This window comes from Ammospiza nelsoni, chromosome 6, assembly GCF_027579445.1.
Source record: "Ammospiza nelsoni isolate bAmmNel1 chromosome 6, bAmmNel1.pri, whole genome shotgun sequence".
Lineage (NCBI taxonomy): Eukaryota > Metazoa > Chordata > Aves > Passeriformes > Passerellidae > Ammospiza > Ammospiza nelsoni.
In genome coordinates this window covers 52051539-52068353 of record NC_080638.1, presented here as the reverse complement: position 1 = coordinate 52068353, position 16815 = coordinate 52051539, and the positions used below count along the sequence as shown (strand labels likewise).

The following is a 16815-nucleotide window of genomic DNA, read 5'->3' as shown; positions in this document are numbered from 1 at the left end:
CCAGCTGCACTGGGGGCTTCCTTCCTTCCAGTCCCAGTGCCAGGCGAGGGGGGAAGAGTGCAAAGTGGTGCAGGAGCACTGGCAATCCAAAAGCACCAGGGCAAAGCAGTGCCACTTGAACTGGGAAAGAGGAGACACAGTTTCGGCTACCCCTTTTCAAAAAATTCTCTCTATATATCTACCCAGCAAGGGTCAATCTCTGAGAAACATTTTTTTTGGCGATTTTTTTTTTTTTAAGTGGGGGCTATCCCAATTCTAGTACTTTTCTTCTTTTTTACTACAGTTTTTTTTTTAATTTTGATTTTTTCTTTTTTCTTTTTTTTTCCTTTTTTTTTTTTTTTTTTTTTTTTTTAACCCTCTTGGTGGAAAAGCGCACTTGCTAATTTGCCAAGCACTCTGGAAAGAGGGAAACAGAAAAGTGTCACTGGCGGTGCATATCCTCCTAAGTTCAAGAAGAGATCTGGAAGTCCAAGTGGCAGAAGCAGTGGAGAAAAGACACTGTGTGAAAGAGAAAGAGAGCGAGAAAGAGCTTTTCCTGATGATGATGATGATTTTTAATTGAGAGGGAATCCCAACCAGTGCACCACAGCAGCAACAAAAAGGAGGCGGTTTTTTTTCGTTTTTGATTTTTTTGAAAGAAGAACTCGATAAAGAAGAAGAAGAATAAAGAGGGGACAAAAAAGAGGAGGAGGATCGGCCCCCCAACACATCCCCTCAAACCAGTGCAGCTCTCCAGGCGATGCCAGTGTAAATGCCAGGGCAATGTCCCGTCGCAAGCAGGGAAACCCGCAGCACTTGTCACAAAGAGAGATTATCACACGTAAGTTTGAACTTGGAACCAGACCGAGCCGAAATCGAGAAGCAAAATTAGGGAAGGGGAGGAAGCGGTTGGGGAGGGGGGGTGTGTGTGGGGGGGAAACTCCAGGAGCAACCAAAGCTGGTAAATGACTTCAGAGAGAGGGAGAGGAGAAGGGAATTAAAGAGGGGAGGGGGGTGTGCGGCTGGGGGGGATGGGCTGGGGGTGGAGGGGGGGAGAAGCCCGAAGTTTGCCGTGCGTTTTTGCAGCGGTGCGGAGGTGAGGCGGCCGGCGGGCCGAGCGCGGCGCGGGGCTCTCCGGGCAGCGGCTGCGGGCGCGGGGGGCGCGGAGCGGGCAGGGCGCTGCTCCGGGCCGGGCTGGGCCGCCCCGCCGGGGCTCCGCTCCTCGTCCCCCGCTCCGGGGGCAGCACGCGGCGGTGGGAAAAGTTGGCCGAGAGCCTCGCCTCGGCGTGACAGCCGCGGAGGGTGGGGGAGGAGGATCAAGGTGGGCAGCGAGGGAGGGAGACGCGGAACGGCCGGGGGGACTTAGCGGGAAGCACATGGAGACGCCGGGACGGCGGCGGCGGGGCCGAGCCCCCCGGCACCGCAGCGCGGGGCAGGTAGACGGCCAGCTGCGCCCTGCCCGCCCCAGGTGCAGCGCCGGCGGGGGAAAAGCGCTCTCCGAAGCGCGGGGCAAGGCAGAACCAGCTCGGCTGGGGCTAGAGGCAGGGCAGGGGCTGCCAGGGGCCGGCTGCAGGCGGGAGCGTCCGTCGGTGGCGGGGGGCGCGGGGAAAGCCGAGGCGGGCACCGGGGATGGAGTGCAGGAAATGCGGGTCGGGCAGCGGCAGGGGCTCGCCTGCGGGGCAGGAGTGGAGGCTGCACTTTGCTGAAGCTCCCATTGTAAGTGAAAATACACACATATACTCCCACCCGCCGCCCCCCCCCCCCCCCCCAAAAAAAAATAGGGAAGGAAAAAATGGAGCGGGGGGGGGGGGGGGAGGGAAAGAGGCATCCCCCCTCCCCCAGCGCCAGAATCCCCCTCCTCCCTGTTCCCACCCCTACAGCTCCGGGAGAGGGGCGAGTGCCTCAGGCAGAGTAGGGGGCAGGTCCCCGAGCGGGAGCCCCGCTCCGCCGCTCCCGTCCCCGGGGGCCTGTGCCGAGGGGCGGGGGGGAAATGTGGGGGCGCCTCCGGGGCGTGCGGCCCCCAGCGCCCCGCGCTGCTCCGCCGCCTCCGGGCACGGGCAAGGGGGAGGTCAGGGGGGTCCCCGTTTCCCCCCTATAGCACAGGACAAGTTTGGGGGGTGGTAAAAAAATGCCCGGGATGCCCGATCGGACCCCGGCTCCCTCCGGCCCGCAGGACGAGTCCGCAAGTTGTTGTGCTGCGGGGGGCGGCGGCTCGCACGGAGCCAGCCCGGGGCTGAGCCTGAGCCGCGGCGGATCCGAATATTTATGTTGAGATTTTAAAAAATTTAAATAAATAAATAAAATATTTCCCCGGCTTCTCTCCCCTCCCCTGAAAGCCAAGAATAGGAGCCATCTGCCAGGAGCATTTGGTGCTTGCGAGCTCCTCTCTTTCTTTGTTACCGGTGATAAATTTCTGTTTGTAAGATTTCCTTGGAAATCGAGATATATATGTGTATATAATTTTTCCACCTCCATTGGGATTTTCTTTTCATAGCGGAGGGCTGTTGGGGGACGGTTTGAGTTCTGAAATATAAAATTCTTTCACTGTTTCTGTATTTTTTTCATATATATATATATATATATATATATATATTCATACATATGCATATATATATAATATGTATTTTTAAATGTGCGTCTTTATTTTCTAAAAAGTACCCCTCACCCCACCTCCAGCCCATCAGCTGGTGGAACCTTGATGAAGATGCATCTGGTACTCAGCTTTTTCTGGGGGGTTGTTTTTAATTCATTGTTATTTTGGAACCAGATTTGCATCACCATAAAAGGTGGATTCCCCCCTTCCTCAACTCCCTCCCCTTCGTTAATTGCATTTTTGATTTTAACCATCCGGTTTGGAAAATGTCTTATCCTTTTTGTTGATGCCTTCTTATTTTGCTCTCCTTTCTGTTTTTAAATTCTTTTTAAAAGAAAAAGCATCAACAGCCACCTAAATCGCCCAGTGTAATTTCTCCCACTTGTTTTCTGTCTCACTTGCGAGGAGATGTGGGGTGTTGAAAGGGGGTGTGCGGAAAATCTGTTTTGTTGCGCACGTCTGAATTTGTTTCAATGGGTGAAACATTTCTTTTCTCGCCGCTGTTGCTGCTGGGGAGGGGGGGAAGGGGGGTGGAGAAGAGAGTCAGGTAGGTTTGTTATTCCAATTTGATCTCCTTTTCCGATCGCTTTACTTGAAGGTAAATAATGAGGCAGGAGAGTATTCAAAGGTGCCGAGGAGCTGCGCGTACAATGGCTTTAGCGGGAAGGCTGGGGGAGGAATGGAGAGCAGAGCAGTACGAGCTTCCCTCCCTCCCCTCCTGTATTTATCTATCTCTCCATCCCGAGGAAGCTGGCGGAGAAATCAGGCTGCATACTGAACAGAGGCAGGAAAAACCGAAGGTATCCAGGGGAAGGAGGTGGTGGGAGGCGGGGGGGAGCTGCAGTGTGGGGCTGGGGCTGGGGAGCAGGAGCAGGAGCATTTCAGCATTTCAGCATTTCAGCGCACAGGTCTGAGCCTCAGCTGCAGCCTTGCACGAGAGGGGGTCGCAGTCTCTGCACTCCTTGGCAAGTGTCATTCATGGGGGAAAAGCAGACAGGCAGTGTCCTCTCCAAAGGGGAGTTTGGAAAGTAGTGGGCAAACAGAATTGGGAACCAAAGCACTTACAGCAGAGTCAAGTCCAAGCCAAGCCCCCAAAGCCAGGATGAAGTGATACTGTTTTCAGAAATCTTGTTTTTATGTTGTGTTTATCTTGGGCTCTTTTTGCCCTGTCTCCCTTTTTAGAATCTGTAAGGGGAGCTGCATTTCAGGATGGATTGGAGGTCTCTGCCAGGCAAGGAAAGAGATGGGGAGACAGACAGAGAGAGGAAAGGGTTTTCTGACACTGTTCAGCTGGAGTTTATTTGGTTGCCTCCACTTGGTGTTTGGAGAAACATTTAGACCCTGAGTGTAAGACAAACAAACTCAAAAAGGAGAGAAAGTGCAATGTTGCTGTGCTCCAGAGTTGCAGTATCTCATTAGCACAGTGGTCTTTGAGTCTGCAAAACGGAGTGGCCTGCCTGTGTTTGCCAGGCTCACCCAGGCAGCCTTGAACCGTGTGTGAGCAGGACAAAAGAAAGAGGTGAAACACATGGAGAGGAAAAAGAAACTCTGCACCTTTCTCCACTGCTGGTGGACAGAGCAAACTTGGCAGCCAAGCTCATTTAAATGGGTGGACAAAGCAAAAGAGCTGATTATGTACAGGAGAGGAGGCTGAAGTGTTGAGTTGCTCTGTGGAAAGAAATGTTATTTTGGTTCTGTTCAAATTGCTGATTTTCCAGCTTAAGATCTTCCATTTTTATCTTAAGAAATCTGTTTTCAAACTAGCCCTGCATTTTGCATTTGAAGGAAATGTGAAAGGCAAGAGCATGTGAAAAGCTCGCTGGTAGCAGTTTTGCAGAAGGCAGCAAAGCTGGAACATTTCTCTAGAGCAGCAGCAAAGATTGAGAGGGAAAGGCACAGGAAAATCATACAGTTCCAGGCAGAGAACCAGGTTTCCCAAGGCAGGTCATCAGTACCTGGTCAACAGGTTTCCTAGGAAGAGCAATAATTTCCTGTATCACTTTGTTTTGTATGTAGTCATTAAAAATCATAACAAAAACCCCTATGATTTTTTGCATGTCAAAGTTTTGCAAATTGTTCCAAGGAGCTTCTCTTAAAATGCATTTAGATTTAGTGCAATTAACGCACTTTCCCTGCAGAACAAAACCCACACCAATGTAATCAACTCTAATACAAAGGGAATGTAAGCTGTGACTGAAGAATTAGAAAGGAAATTACTATTATTTTAAGGATGGATGACTTTTTCATAATACCTGCATGGCTGTGCACAGAAAAGCACAGCCTTTTAAAAGACATCTCATGTGTTTACTTTAAATAGGACAGGGGAAAATAAAGGTTGTATGCTGTCAACTTCCAGGTTGTCTTTCATTTGAATATATTTGTACTGGACTTACAAAATAAGTCAAAAGAATACTGGCACATTTTCATAGTTTCTGTTCTTTAAAAATATTTTTTAGAACTGCTGCAGAGTAACTAGGCTGTGCCTGTGGGTTGTTCTGCCCTTTTTGGTTGGTGTGTCCGGTGGCTTAAATAGATATACAGTGGGTGAGAAACCATTTTGCAGGTTTTTTTCTGGTCGGCAGATGCAGAGCATAATTTGTCAGGCTTTTTTAAATACTGAGAAATAAAACTCTTCAAAATTCCACAAACTGGCCGCCTTTAATAGAAATGGTGGGAGCCCTTGTTTTGCACAAAATGCGTGTTTCTCTGCAGAACAAAGAGTTGTCTTGTGGCATATTTGGCAATAATTATGACTTAGAGAAGTGTGCGCTCGAAGAAGCAGTACAAATTTTTGATATCATTTATAGACTCTGCTTGACTTCAGCTGCTCGTCCCAGGGCTGAGCCGGCTGCGAGCAAACCTCTCTTGCTTCCAAAACGCCTCGCACACGACATTCAGCTCGTCTCCCGCGTTTCCTACCTGGATCCCTTTGCCCTTTGTGCTGTTTGTTGACGGAAAACACTTTCCAAAATAAACTTCGGCGGCTGCCGGAGCCTGCCGCGCGTCCCGGCCGCCAGTGGCGGGGCTTGGCGACTAGGGGGAGCTCCCAGCCCGTGCGATGGCCGCGCCGGCCGCGCCGCGGGACGCGCGGGATGCGCCGCCGAGCCCGCACCGCCGCCGCCCGGCGCGCACCGCGCTCCCAGCGCCCGCCGGAAAGTTGTGCTATTGATTTCCGTGCCGAGATCTATGCGGAGCTAGCCGAGAGAGGCTGACAGCGAGACGAATCTGTTTTTTAACTAAATCGCGGCTGATTAATTGACTCGGGCGGACAGGGTTTTTTAATTGAAATTAGTTTTTAACGGTGCTTTTTATTGTCAACAGACAGTGTTTAAATTCTCAATTTGTTGTTGTCAGATAGTGATGGGGGTAATGATACCTGCACATGAGTGAGTTCCTGCGTGGTGGGGAGTGGGGGGAACCCAGGGACATCCGTATGTTTGTTCCAGTGGATGTGAAAACACAGAGTGAAGAAGCTGGAGTTGTAGGGCAAGATGTGTGCAGCAACAAAGCAGGCACACATGTACAGAAACTGGCATCTATTACATATCAGAAAGCCGCATGTACTTCTGCAGAGAGGATCTGATATGAGACAGTTTAACATACTTTGATCCTTAGAGCAAACTATCTGTAGTTCCTACAAATGAAAATAAGCATTCTTTCTTTTCTAGAGGAATAAACACAAAATCACATCTGTCACGTAGAAGTTGCTGCTGAGCAGCTCACGGGTTTCTCCGACGGGCTTGTGCTGTTCTCTGCTGCACTCGGCTTGTGTGTCGTAGGCAGACTTTAGCAGGACATTTTCCTCCCCAAATGTATAATTTAGTGGCGTGCACACGGGGAACTTTGGATATGTGTTTCACTCATCCTGAGAACTCCATCGAGCTACAGCACTATTAACACAGCAGAAGTGTCTTCTTACTTTTAGGGTGCAATATGTGCATGGAGGTTATCCTGTGACAGGAAAGTGCGCTTTATTCTAACCTTCAAGAGAAGTAAATTAGGTCAGACAAAGGATCAGGGCTGTCATCAGCTGTACAAAAACCCTTCACTCTTGGGTAGAGAGGACCAGTAATTTATCTGATGATTTCTCTACTTCATTTAATGTTTGAATTGAGGTAGTTGGAAGCGTATAGACAGCAGCCAGCTCATTTGACAGACTGGTAAGCTGTAGAGCACAGTGCCTGGGCCGTTGCTGATGCTAGTGTTGCACAGCCATGGGGAAAACCTTCCCTTCTCCCCTCCCAAAACCTCAGACTTCACTTACTGTGGCTTTCCTTCCATTGCATGACTGTTAACTTTTATCAAGAGAAACAGCTATCCCTCTCTCCTCCTCCCTTTCCTCTACCCACCAAGTGCACACACACACACGCTCCCCTTCCTCTCGCTCCCTCCTCTGCCTCCCACCCTTCCCACTCCCTCAGGTCAAAGCCTGGTGGAAAAGCTTCCCTGCAGAGACCTGTCACCCCAAAATGGCTCTCAGACTCCTCACCAGAGCATTTCCTACTCTTTGGTTGCAGTTTGGTTTCTCTAGGGTTGCAGTGCAGCTGTTGGTTGAATTTAGCCTCCCTTCGGTACTGTCCAGAGAAAGCATGTGGAAAAATAAAGAGTGGCTGGGGCTTACCCACATGCTTTAAAGTTAGCAATTCCACTAAAGCACTTGGTGAAGCATCAGCATCGTCTGTAGACGGATTTATATGTATGCATCTTTTTAATGAGGGAGGAAAAAGGCATCAATAACTGCGTGCATTGATAAATGCATGATTCATTCAGCTGCTCGTACTATAGCACCTTCCTCCTCGGTGTTTATTTACTTTTTTAAAATGTATCTGAGCAGGCTGCACACCATTTCTCGGCACTCAGCTGCAGCCTCAGAGGCTCCTGAACATCAGTTAAATTTTCTCGCTGTCTGCCCTGCTTCTCAAAAAGCTGTTGCTTGCTCAGTGCTGTAGACCCTTGCTGGAGCTTTAAGTAGCAGCTTATTTCTTTGCTTTTCTTTTTTTTTTTTTCTTTGCTTTTCTTTTCTTTTTTTTCTTTTTCTTTTTTTTTTTTCAAAGGATATATAAAAAATGCCTAAAGCAGGCTATTCGAAAACAAATTAAAGTAGAGGGACACACTTCATGCATTGCAGGCACGCGCCAGTAGAAGGGGGTTAGAAGAATATAATCATTTTACTGGCAAAAGTGACACCAGATCGGGGATTTGATTAATGGTGCAGCATTCACAGGGACTTAGTTCTGTATTTTTGACATATGCAAGTCTTTTGTGTAGTTGCCTCAGTGCAAGAAATTCCGTTTTGTTTTTTTCCTGGAGCAGCTGATAATTTGTATGTGTGCTGGATATGCCCAAGGTACTTTCCAAAGACTAAGCACTAGACAGCACAGTACAAAAAAGGAATCCAAAGTTAAGGGAGAGGAAAAAACCATACTGGTTTACTTAACTTTTTTATGACCCCTTTTACTAAGCCACTGGAAGAAGCCATAAATTCGCTGAATGTTATAATGAGTATGCTTCAATGAAAGTATAAAAAAAAAAGGCTTAAGAAAATCGTATATGAGCAACAGTGTGCAATAAGCAATTGAAAAATGCAGTCTCTTTGCAGTCTGATATTTAAGAAAGAACAGGTCTGTTGTGTGTTTAATACATGCTCAGAACTAATTACTTAATTTTGATCATGCCTTTTAAATCCTTGGGTAAGAATCTCTGCTTCCAGTATTCTTTTCTATGCCAGTTGAAAGTCTGTACCCAAATACCGCTCCTTCTCCTTTTGTGGCACCGAGCACTCCTTTCTCTCCTTGGTTGTCGTTTAGTTTTAAATAAAACAAATGTATTCACTGGGGAACAAAGAGTGCTTTTATATCACATCATCACATCCTATTTTATCTGCAGAGATTTACAGCTTCTGCAGTCTATAGAAGAGCCTATACATTTTCTGCTTTCAAAAGCAGTAAATATTTTTTATGAATGTATCATTTACTTAAGAGATACACTACTCTCTTCCGTAACACAGTACATAGTTTCTGAAGAAATAACATCTGACAAGTGTTGGAGATTTGTGCAGATTCTGGGATATTCTTGTCTTTTGTCCTATTTGGGTTCCGGCATGGTTATTATGTCATTTCCCTACTTCTTTTCCCTAAATCCTGATGTGTTGAGTGTCTCTTTGTGGCAACGCTTGGGGTTGTTCTGCCTCAGGTGTGTAGGGTTAAACTGCTGTGAGGGTTAAACTGCTTTCTGAGAGATTCGGCTTTCTGCAGAATGTGTCTGAGGTAGCAGTGCTGCAGCACATCCTTCCCCTCGCAGCCCTCTGCGGGTGCCGAAGCCTTGGGGTGGCCGGGTCATTTCTTGCACCCTCGGAGCCCCGCCGGTCCCGGTGCCGGTGCGGTGCCGAGGGGCGGCCGCTGCATCCCGCCCCGGGCCCGGCACCTGCCGCGCTCCGCTGCCGCCCGCACCTGGCGCCGGGGACGGGACGGGACCGCGGCTCTGCGGCCGCACCGGGGCCGCGCTCGCACGGCACGGAGGGGCACAGCCTCGCCCGCCGCTGCTCCGGCTGCCTGTGTGCACTCTGCACACATGCCGGAGAAGTGAGGCACAGTGCGGTCCCCTGTGTTTTGGGGGCTTCTCCGTGGAGTTGTCTCTTTTGGCAAACTCAGCCTCAGACTTGCATTTAGGAAAAAATATTAAATACCACAAACAACTGCTTTGCAGTCTTCAGAAAAATTAAAAACTGGTGTCAGATAAGCGGTGCCTGGTACCGCTGAGTGTGATGATGCTGGTGCAATATGTAGGCGTAATCTCAGCTGTGCACCTTGTGGCTGCAGGGAGCTGCTGGGATGCTCTGGAAGCAGGTTATTGATAAACTTCGACGGCAAAGCGCCGCACTGCCCGCTCTGAGCAGCGTTAGTCTTTGTGCAGCAAGGATCCTGACACCGATCTCGGTGATAACCCAGCCTGAGAGCGTGTGATTCGAGCTACTTTCCGTTAAGCATGTTGATGTTACAGTAAATGTGACATGTGGGTGTTGATTGAAGGGACATAATTTTCAGGCCTGCTTTGGGCCAACACCCTGAAGAGCAAGTCAGTCCTTTGTGCTCGCTCCCCAGCTAGGCTGAGCTCTCTCTGGCTGTGCCTTCAAGACAGCAGTGACTGAGGAGAACAGAGCACTTGACGTGCTGCAGCACATTTCTAGGCAGCATCCCGTACCTGGCCACCAGGAGCTGTGTCCCTGTGGTGGACTCTGGGCTCCCCCAGCTTGTCCCAGAGCAGAGTGGCCCCTGGGGTAGCCTGTGCCTTGTCCGCCAGGTGGGCACAAGGGTGGACAGAGGCTGTGGCATGGTGCTGGGGCAGGCAGGGCACCCAGCAGCACCTCTGCAGTGAAGGCACTGGCAGCTCTTGCCTCCACCACCCCGCTATTGATTTGTGCAGAAAGCAGCCATGGGGGGGGAAGCTTCACATGCAACACTTTGGCCCCACACCAAAACATTTCCTCTGCCCCCTTTGCCTCATTTTGATACTGTGTTACTGAACAAGAAAAATAAGGAAAAGAATAAGTTGGCAACTTCTAGATCCTTTCTTACCCTGGTTCTGCAAAGCAATAAAAAGACAAGAAAATAAATGGTTGCTGTCTGGACCCAGCCTCACCCAAACTCTGTGAACGAGCATCCATGGGTCTGTCCTTTAAAGTCTTGGAAATGACTTTTAGCAAAACAGTCTTTTCCACTATTGATGGGTAAGATTTTGAGACAACTGACAGGCAGAAAGTAGTTAGCATTTGCATTCACTTTAATACTGGGCATGAGAGCATTGTTTGCATGGGGCACATATGCTCTAATGATGTCACCACGCTGGAGCAGGAGTGCTGGTGGCTTTGTGACAGTGCCTTTATGGAATTAAGAGTTTTGTCCACTGTATTTTGGTGTGGTAGACAGCCAGAGACTTTGGAGATGCTGCTTAGAGTCCAGTCAGCAAGTGTAACACTTTTTTTTTTTGAGTAAAGCAAATTATTTAGATTGTCCGGTTGCTTTAATTTCAGAAAGCCATCACATAACAACTGTGTCACTCATGTCCCCAAAGATTGCCCATTGCCAACTCACTGTGCTCCCTAGGCAGGCAGTGCCAAGGCAATGCTCTGTGTAGGAATCTCTGGATGCAGGGAAAATACTGGGCACACCTTAACACGCCTGAAAGAACCAGGGCACGAGTCCTGGCTGGAAATAGCTCATTTGCTTTTTTTTACTTTTCCCATGTAAGCGACATGAGATGTTTTCCCTCCTCCTATTTTGTGTGGCCTAATTTCTCCTTCTTAAAAATAAAAATTAACTTAAAATAAATACTTGGGAATAAACACCCTCCTACCTCTAAACCCATCTACCAACAACAGCAATAAAACCACAGAGTTAAATTCAAATAATGTGAAGCGACTCATTTTAAACCCACAGACACAAGCAGAGTCAGAACTTTAGATTGAGACTGGCCTAAATTGCCCCACTGGTATTAAAGGGCTCCTTAAACAGCCTAAGATCTTGGCTGTTGTATTAACCAGGCATGACCCAATGCGTTATGGGCTGGACTTGCAGGCTTTTTTCTCTTTCCCTTTGTGGGTTTTAAATCTCTCCTGTAATGTTACTTGAATGTAGTTACTGTAATGTTACTTTAATGGCTTAATTGTGTTGTCAATAGGAAGCCTTTTCTTTCTTGTGTTTTTTTTTTTTAATTCTATGTAAAAAAATAAAAAATAAATGCAAATTGACATGGATAAAATGCATTTGAAGATCTATTCAGTATTTTGTTTTTCATTCTTTTATGTCTGTTTTCCATGTTGTGAATAAGGGGATGTAATATAGCTTTCGCATTGTTGGGTGAATAGTTGGTCGCATGATTGATGATTTATTAAGCTCAAATCAGAGTTGAGTAAAAAAAAATCTTTTGATAGTTTGAAACCCAATTACTACTGATCACGAGGGCTCAGAGTACCAAGAAAACGAAAAGCTGATTTTTGGTGATGTGACGACTGCCAAAATATGAAGGAATACCAGATGTTATTTTAAAAAAGTGCCATTGCAGAGTCCTTGGAAAGAGAGAGTGAGCGAGTGTAAGCGAATAGGCATATGTGGATTTAACTAATATTCAAATGAAGTGTAGAACTGAAAAGAAAGAATTCGTAACAGTTTAGCTGTTCAAACCTCCTTCATGTTTCCACAGACGCCTGGTCAGGACCCTTATCAATTGCAGCAATTTTGCTACATTTTCAGAAGAGCACGATCTAAATCACAGGCAAAAAAAAAAAAAAATCCTCACATCAAAAATATAATAAAGTCGAGATCCGTGCTTTCTTTATATTTGTTACATATATATAAATGCCAAAATTCAGCCTTTGTAATTTAAGACACAGACTTTAATCAAAAGGATTTACAGGAATGTTAGTGAAAGTAGTAACAAGCATTTTTCCCCTGTGCCATCTTTTATTCTTACGACCCTTGGTTCAATTCCTGTTTTTGTGTTGTCTTTTCCAGCTCTTTGTCCCATCTCTCACTTGTGTATCTTCGTGCCTGTGTGTGCCTCTCTGTACAGTTTTTTTAAATGTTTTGACACACTCTTCCCCCTTAATAGGAATTCTGGCTACAAATTGCGTGCACGTTTCTAAAAGACCCTTTTCACAGTCCTTTTCTTTTGGCTCTAAAATGATGTATATGTAATTGGTAATTAAAGGTGCAAGCTCTCTTCAATATAAACAATATTGCTCAATGTTAGATCATTAAAGGGAACTGCAGCACTAAATAATTACCTTTTGCATCGTGACACACTGTTCGCAGGTATCCGCTCCCTTCCCCAGCAGTGCCTTTTCAGCACAGGGTTATAGTCACATTTTCACTAAGGCAAGGAGACATCTTTTCATGATATAAATTGGTGAATTAATTGCTTAGCATTGTCTTCAAACTCCTTTTAAACCTAGATTAAGAGGAAAACGGTAATTAATGATTTTCAGAATGGGTGAGTTGGGAAGCATAAGCCTCCTTGTGCCCATGGCTGGCTCCAGCAGGATGGTCCATGCCTGGGCACTGCTCTGGGGTCCCCGTCCTTTTCTGCTGCCGCTGCTGCTGCCGCTCTCTGCTTTGCTGTTAGAGAGCTCTGATGCAACTTGTAATACAGCTGACAGATATGCTGATCAGTTATTTATTCTGGAAGGCAGAAATGGGAGTGATTCTTTTTCTAAACTACCTTTTTTCGAGGCTTAACCATTTTAGTTGCCAGGCAATGCATTCTACCTTCTACCTCTTGCCTCTTGCCCCTTTTCTATATGTTTCTTGCTTTTTAATTTTTTTTGTTTTGTTTTTAGTTTTTTTTTTTTTAATTGCTGTAGAGTGGGACAAAAATCCTTTTGTTTTCAGAGTGGAGAAGAGCCCAGGTCTGAATTACAACATCTGTCTATCACACTCTTACTTCTTTGAGATATTCGTGTTACTTACTTTTCCCAGGAAATCCATGAGGAAACTAATAGAGAATGTTTTTCGTCCTATTCCTTTAATCCTGATTCGATTAGAGGTCTCAGTTGCTGATTTACATACTGTTAGTTCCTCTGTTTTGTTTAGTCCAAATCCTATAGTCCTTGCAGAGGCAAACCAGCCTTAGGCAAAAGTCAGTGGAAATTTTGCCAGAGTAAAGTCCAAGGTTTGTATGATTTGGCAGTTACATGGCAGAATAAGAGAAAACAACAAAAAACCATGTTTTGCCCCAAGAATGGATTGTGATCCACAATTATTTTATAGTGTAAAAATTATCTTCTAAATGCTTATTTAAAACACACTGTGTTTTATTAATTGTGACATGAAAAGTTACATATTTCCTAGAAAATTATTCAAGTCACCCAGAAATTCTTTCCCAGTCTTTGGGGGTAAAGGTAGGAAATTCAACACGTCTGTGGACAAGATTTAAACAAAAAAACTTTTATTAGCCTATGTAGCAATGGCAGGGTTTTTGGCATTGGAAAAATAGAGTGGAATATTTCAGGCTCAGCCAATATTCCAGTGCATTAAATAAGTGCCTCGTTCCCTTTCCCACTGTACACAGTTTTGAAACCCCTTAACTGCTCATGAGACCATACGCTGCTTGTGTTAGTCTTGCTAGTAGTTTTTTTGTAATTTCTGCTAATGGGTGGTCATTTAATCTTGCTGGTAACTCTGTAATGGGACAAAGTGGTGCTAATTTTGTGTGTTGTGGGGAGCCCAATCCTGCTAGTTGGGTGCATAAAAGCTTTTCCCCTCTCCCTGAAAAAGAAGGAAAGACTTGGGTGCATAAGCTTTGCTGGATGGGGCCTTGGCCAGATGGCTGGGAGACGCGGAGGGAATGAGAAGGTGGGATAAAAAGAGAGGAACTATTTCAGAATGTGACTCGGGGCTCGAACGCTTGCAAAATGGCTCTTTGCTGATATCCTTGCAGTGCTGGCAGCAGTGGGAAGGAGCTGTCAAGAAAGCTATGCCAGGTCAGCCTTTCCATTTTGTTTCAGGCAGGCTTGGTTGCAAAATATATTGAAATCATTCTGGGAGAGCGGAAAAGCTGAAAAATAAAAGAAAGATCTAATCAGGCTTGGCTCCTTTGAGGGGGGTGCGGGGAGGCCGGGCCTCTGGTGATGCATCCTTCAGAATCTGTGAACACTCAAAGCAATCTCTTTCTCTTTTCCCCTCGCCCCTTTCCTCCCTCTTTCTCCTTGTCCATGCAAAGCAGAGGCTGACCATGTGGAACCGGCGCTGGCCGACGAGGACGAGAGCCTGGCAATAGCAGACCCAGGCGGCATTGGCATCGCCGCAGGCGGGACAGACCCCGACCTGCTGACCTGCGGACAGTGCCAGATGAACTTCCCGCTGGGAGACATCTTGGTTTTTATAGAGCACAAGAGAAAACAGTGCAATGGCACTGGTGGTGTCTGCTATGAAAAGAGCATGGATAAGAGCAGCCCTCCCCCCTCCTCACGCGCCGAGCTCAGGAAAGTGTCAGAGCCAGTGGAAATCGGGATCCAAGTCACACCCGATGAAGAAGACCGTCTTCTCACGCCTACAAAAGGAATTTGCCCCAAGCAGGAGAACATTGCAGGTACAGCACGTTTTACACTCAATCAACTTGCCTAGGTAATCTTTTAACTAGAGTCCTCTAGAAAGTGCCATGAAACAGGCTTCAGCAACACGTCTTTATCGGTGCCATCCATCTGGAGGATCCTCACGACTCTGCAGGGCTGTCCATGCCCTGTTTAATTCGTTGTAGCTGTCTGTGCAGGGCGAGCTGCTGGAGAAAAGGGCCTCTCAGGCAGCTGGAAGAGCTAAGGGGCAGTCTGTACATCTGGCAAAAGGCAGAAAGTTTGGGTCAGAAAACATTTCAGGAGCATCCTTAAGCAAGTAGGAGTGGCAGAGGGATAGGAGACTTTGTTGAGGTGCCCAGTTCAGTCCTGTCACATGCAGACTCACTGGGAAGGGCTGCGTCTTGACGCTAGGAAAAATCCTCTTCCCATTGACTGGTAGTGGAAAGAAGATATTTTTTTTGTGAGGGCTAAAGCAGGGTTTCATTAAATCCTTTATTTTTCATTCCCTCTGGTAGATGTCAGCTTCCTGGCCTGCACTGCTGCCTGTGCTGCCTGTCCTGGGTTTATTTAGATGGCTTGGGTTGGGTGGGTAACCCCTCCACTCTCATGCACACCCCAAAGAGATCTTCTGAATAAGGATACAAGGGCACAGGCTGGCCTGGGTGAGCAAATTGCAGGCATTTCTTTTTCTAAAACTCTCACATGTGGTGAAGTTAACGTTCATTCAGTGGGCCTCCCCGCCTCAGACGTGGGCAGGCAGGTGATGATTATCCACCTAGGTGAGGTGGTGTGCAGTGGTTCCTGCAGAGTGCCTGGCATGGGGTTTCTTCCATCAAGCAGGGTGTTTTTCCCCTCTGCAGTGGTGAAAGGATGACTATCCTCCCTGCTAGTGAGTGGGGGTTTTATGTTACACAGCAGGATCTCCCCTCAAACGGGCCTTTTTTGTTCAAACCGACTGCATCCCATGCAGAGGACCAGTGACAATCTGCCTTTGCTGCCACTATCCCGATTTATCTAGGAATTGTCCTATGGGATTAGATCTGACAGTCCAGGATCCTGCCTGTGGCAGAGATGCTCCCATGAGGGGATCCCCAGAAGACAGGTGAGAGGCTCCATCTTTACAACTGAAGCTTAAGAGATTTCTGCCTTTAGTGTTGGAGATGTCTGAGCTAGTCCCCAGCATCTCTGACAGGCTTGGGCATCACATCACTGAGGGTGTAGGCTTTAAAATGCTGCAGGCTTTGGACCTCCTGTCTTTTAGGACAGGGTGTATAATTCCCATTGACTACACTCTTTTCTTCTGAGAATATTTTTTGGGGTGCAGCCACCACCCTGACATGGGGCAGATGTCAGCTCTAGGAGCATTAGCTGTGGCAGGCCTGTGCTGCAGCATTGGAATCAAACCTACCGTGAGACCTGACCCCGTCTTTTCCTCATCCCTTTTCAGGTCTCCTCATCCTTTTGCAGTCGTGAATACATTTCTTGGTAGAGATGATTGCATCATGGTGTAGCAGATTTGAGGGCTAGATTTCCTTTCCATTTGGTAGGAGCAGAAGGGAAATATTCAGGACCTTCCCTCATCTGCTGAAGGCTGCCTGGGTGGTGCTGAGCACTCCCAAAAGCTGTTGATCTCTGTGCAAGCTGATGGCACTCAGCCCCTTGCAGAGGGTGTGCAGTGCTTAGTAAGGCTGGTTTAGGAGAGCTCTGCTGCAGTTGCAGTCCAGAGCTCATCTCTTACTAATCTCTGTCCAAGTTCAGTCCATAGTACCTCAAGGGTTATGCCCAGAGCAGAGGGTGCTGTCCCATCCCATCTTCTGTGGGTCAGCAACAACATAACCAAAGAAAATCTGCTGGGAGGTCATGAAGGAGATGTTCACACGTGGAAAAGGCATAAAAAAATTAAAAGCCAATCTGGAGCACCTAATCTCTTTCAGACTAAACTGAATATCAAATGAAAAATATGTAGGAAAGATTTTGAATTGAGAAAAATAAAAGGGTTTATCATTTGATTGGCATTTTCTCAGCAGTGCATGGAGATAGGGACATCCACTAAACAGTGCTGTAATAATACTTTCTCAATTAGGAGCCCAGCTCTGAGATAAAAAGGTGCAGTGTCCTTCCATATTTTTTTTTAATAGCAGCAGATAGTTTTCAATAGTAGGATAAAAGCCTCACA

At 46.9% G+C, this 16815-nt stretch overlaps 1 protein-coding gene across 4 annotated transcripts in view; it reads left to right on the top strand.

The window, feature by feature from the left end:
• The first annotated feature begins 391 nt into the window (after nucleotides 1-391).
• The window catches only part of BCL11B (BCL11 transcription factor B), a 90656-nt gene continuing 74232 nt past the window's right edge, over nucleotides 392-16815 (top strand). For 2 of the 4 annotated variants that reach the window (XM_059474254.1, XM_059474252.1), the window contains exons 1-2: nucleotides 392-820; nucleotides 14291-14656. In XM_059474254.1, the coding sequence (XP_059330237.1) occupies nucleotides 763-820; nucleotides 14291-14656 (424 nt within the window). In that variant the 5' untranslated portion in view covers nucleotides 392-762. Of the gene's footprint in view, nucleotides 821-14287; nucleotides 14657-16815 lie in introns of all 4 variants that reach the window. The other 2 variants (XM_059474255.1, XM_059474253.1) reach the window with 1 other exon arrangement.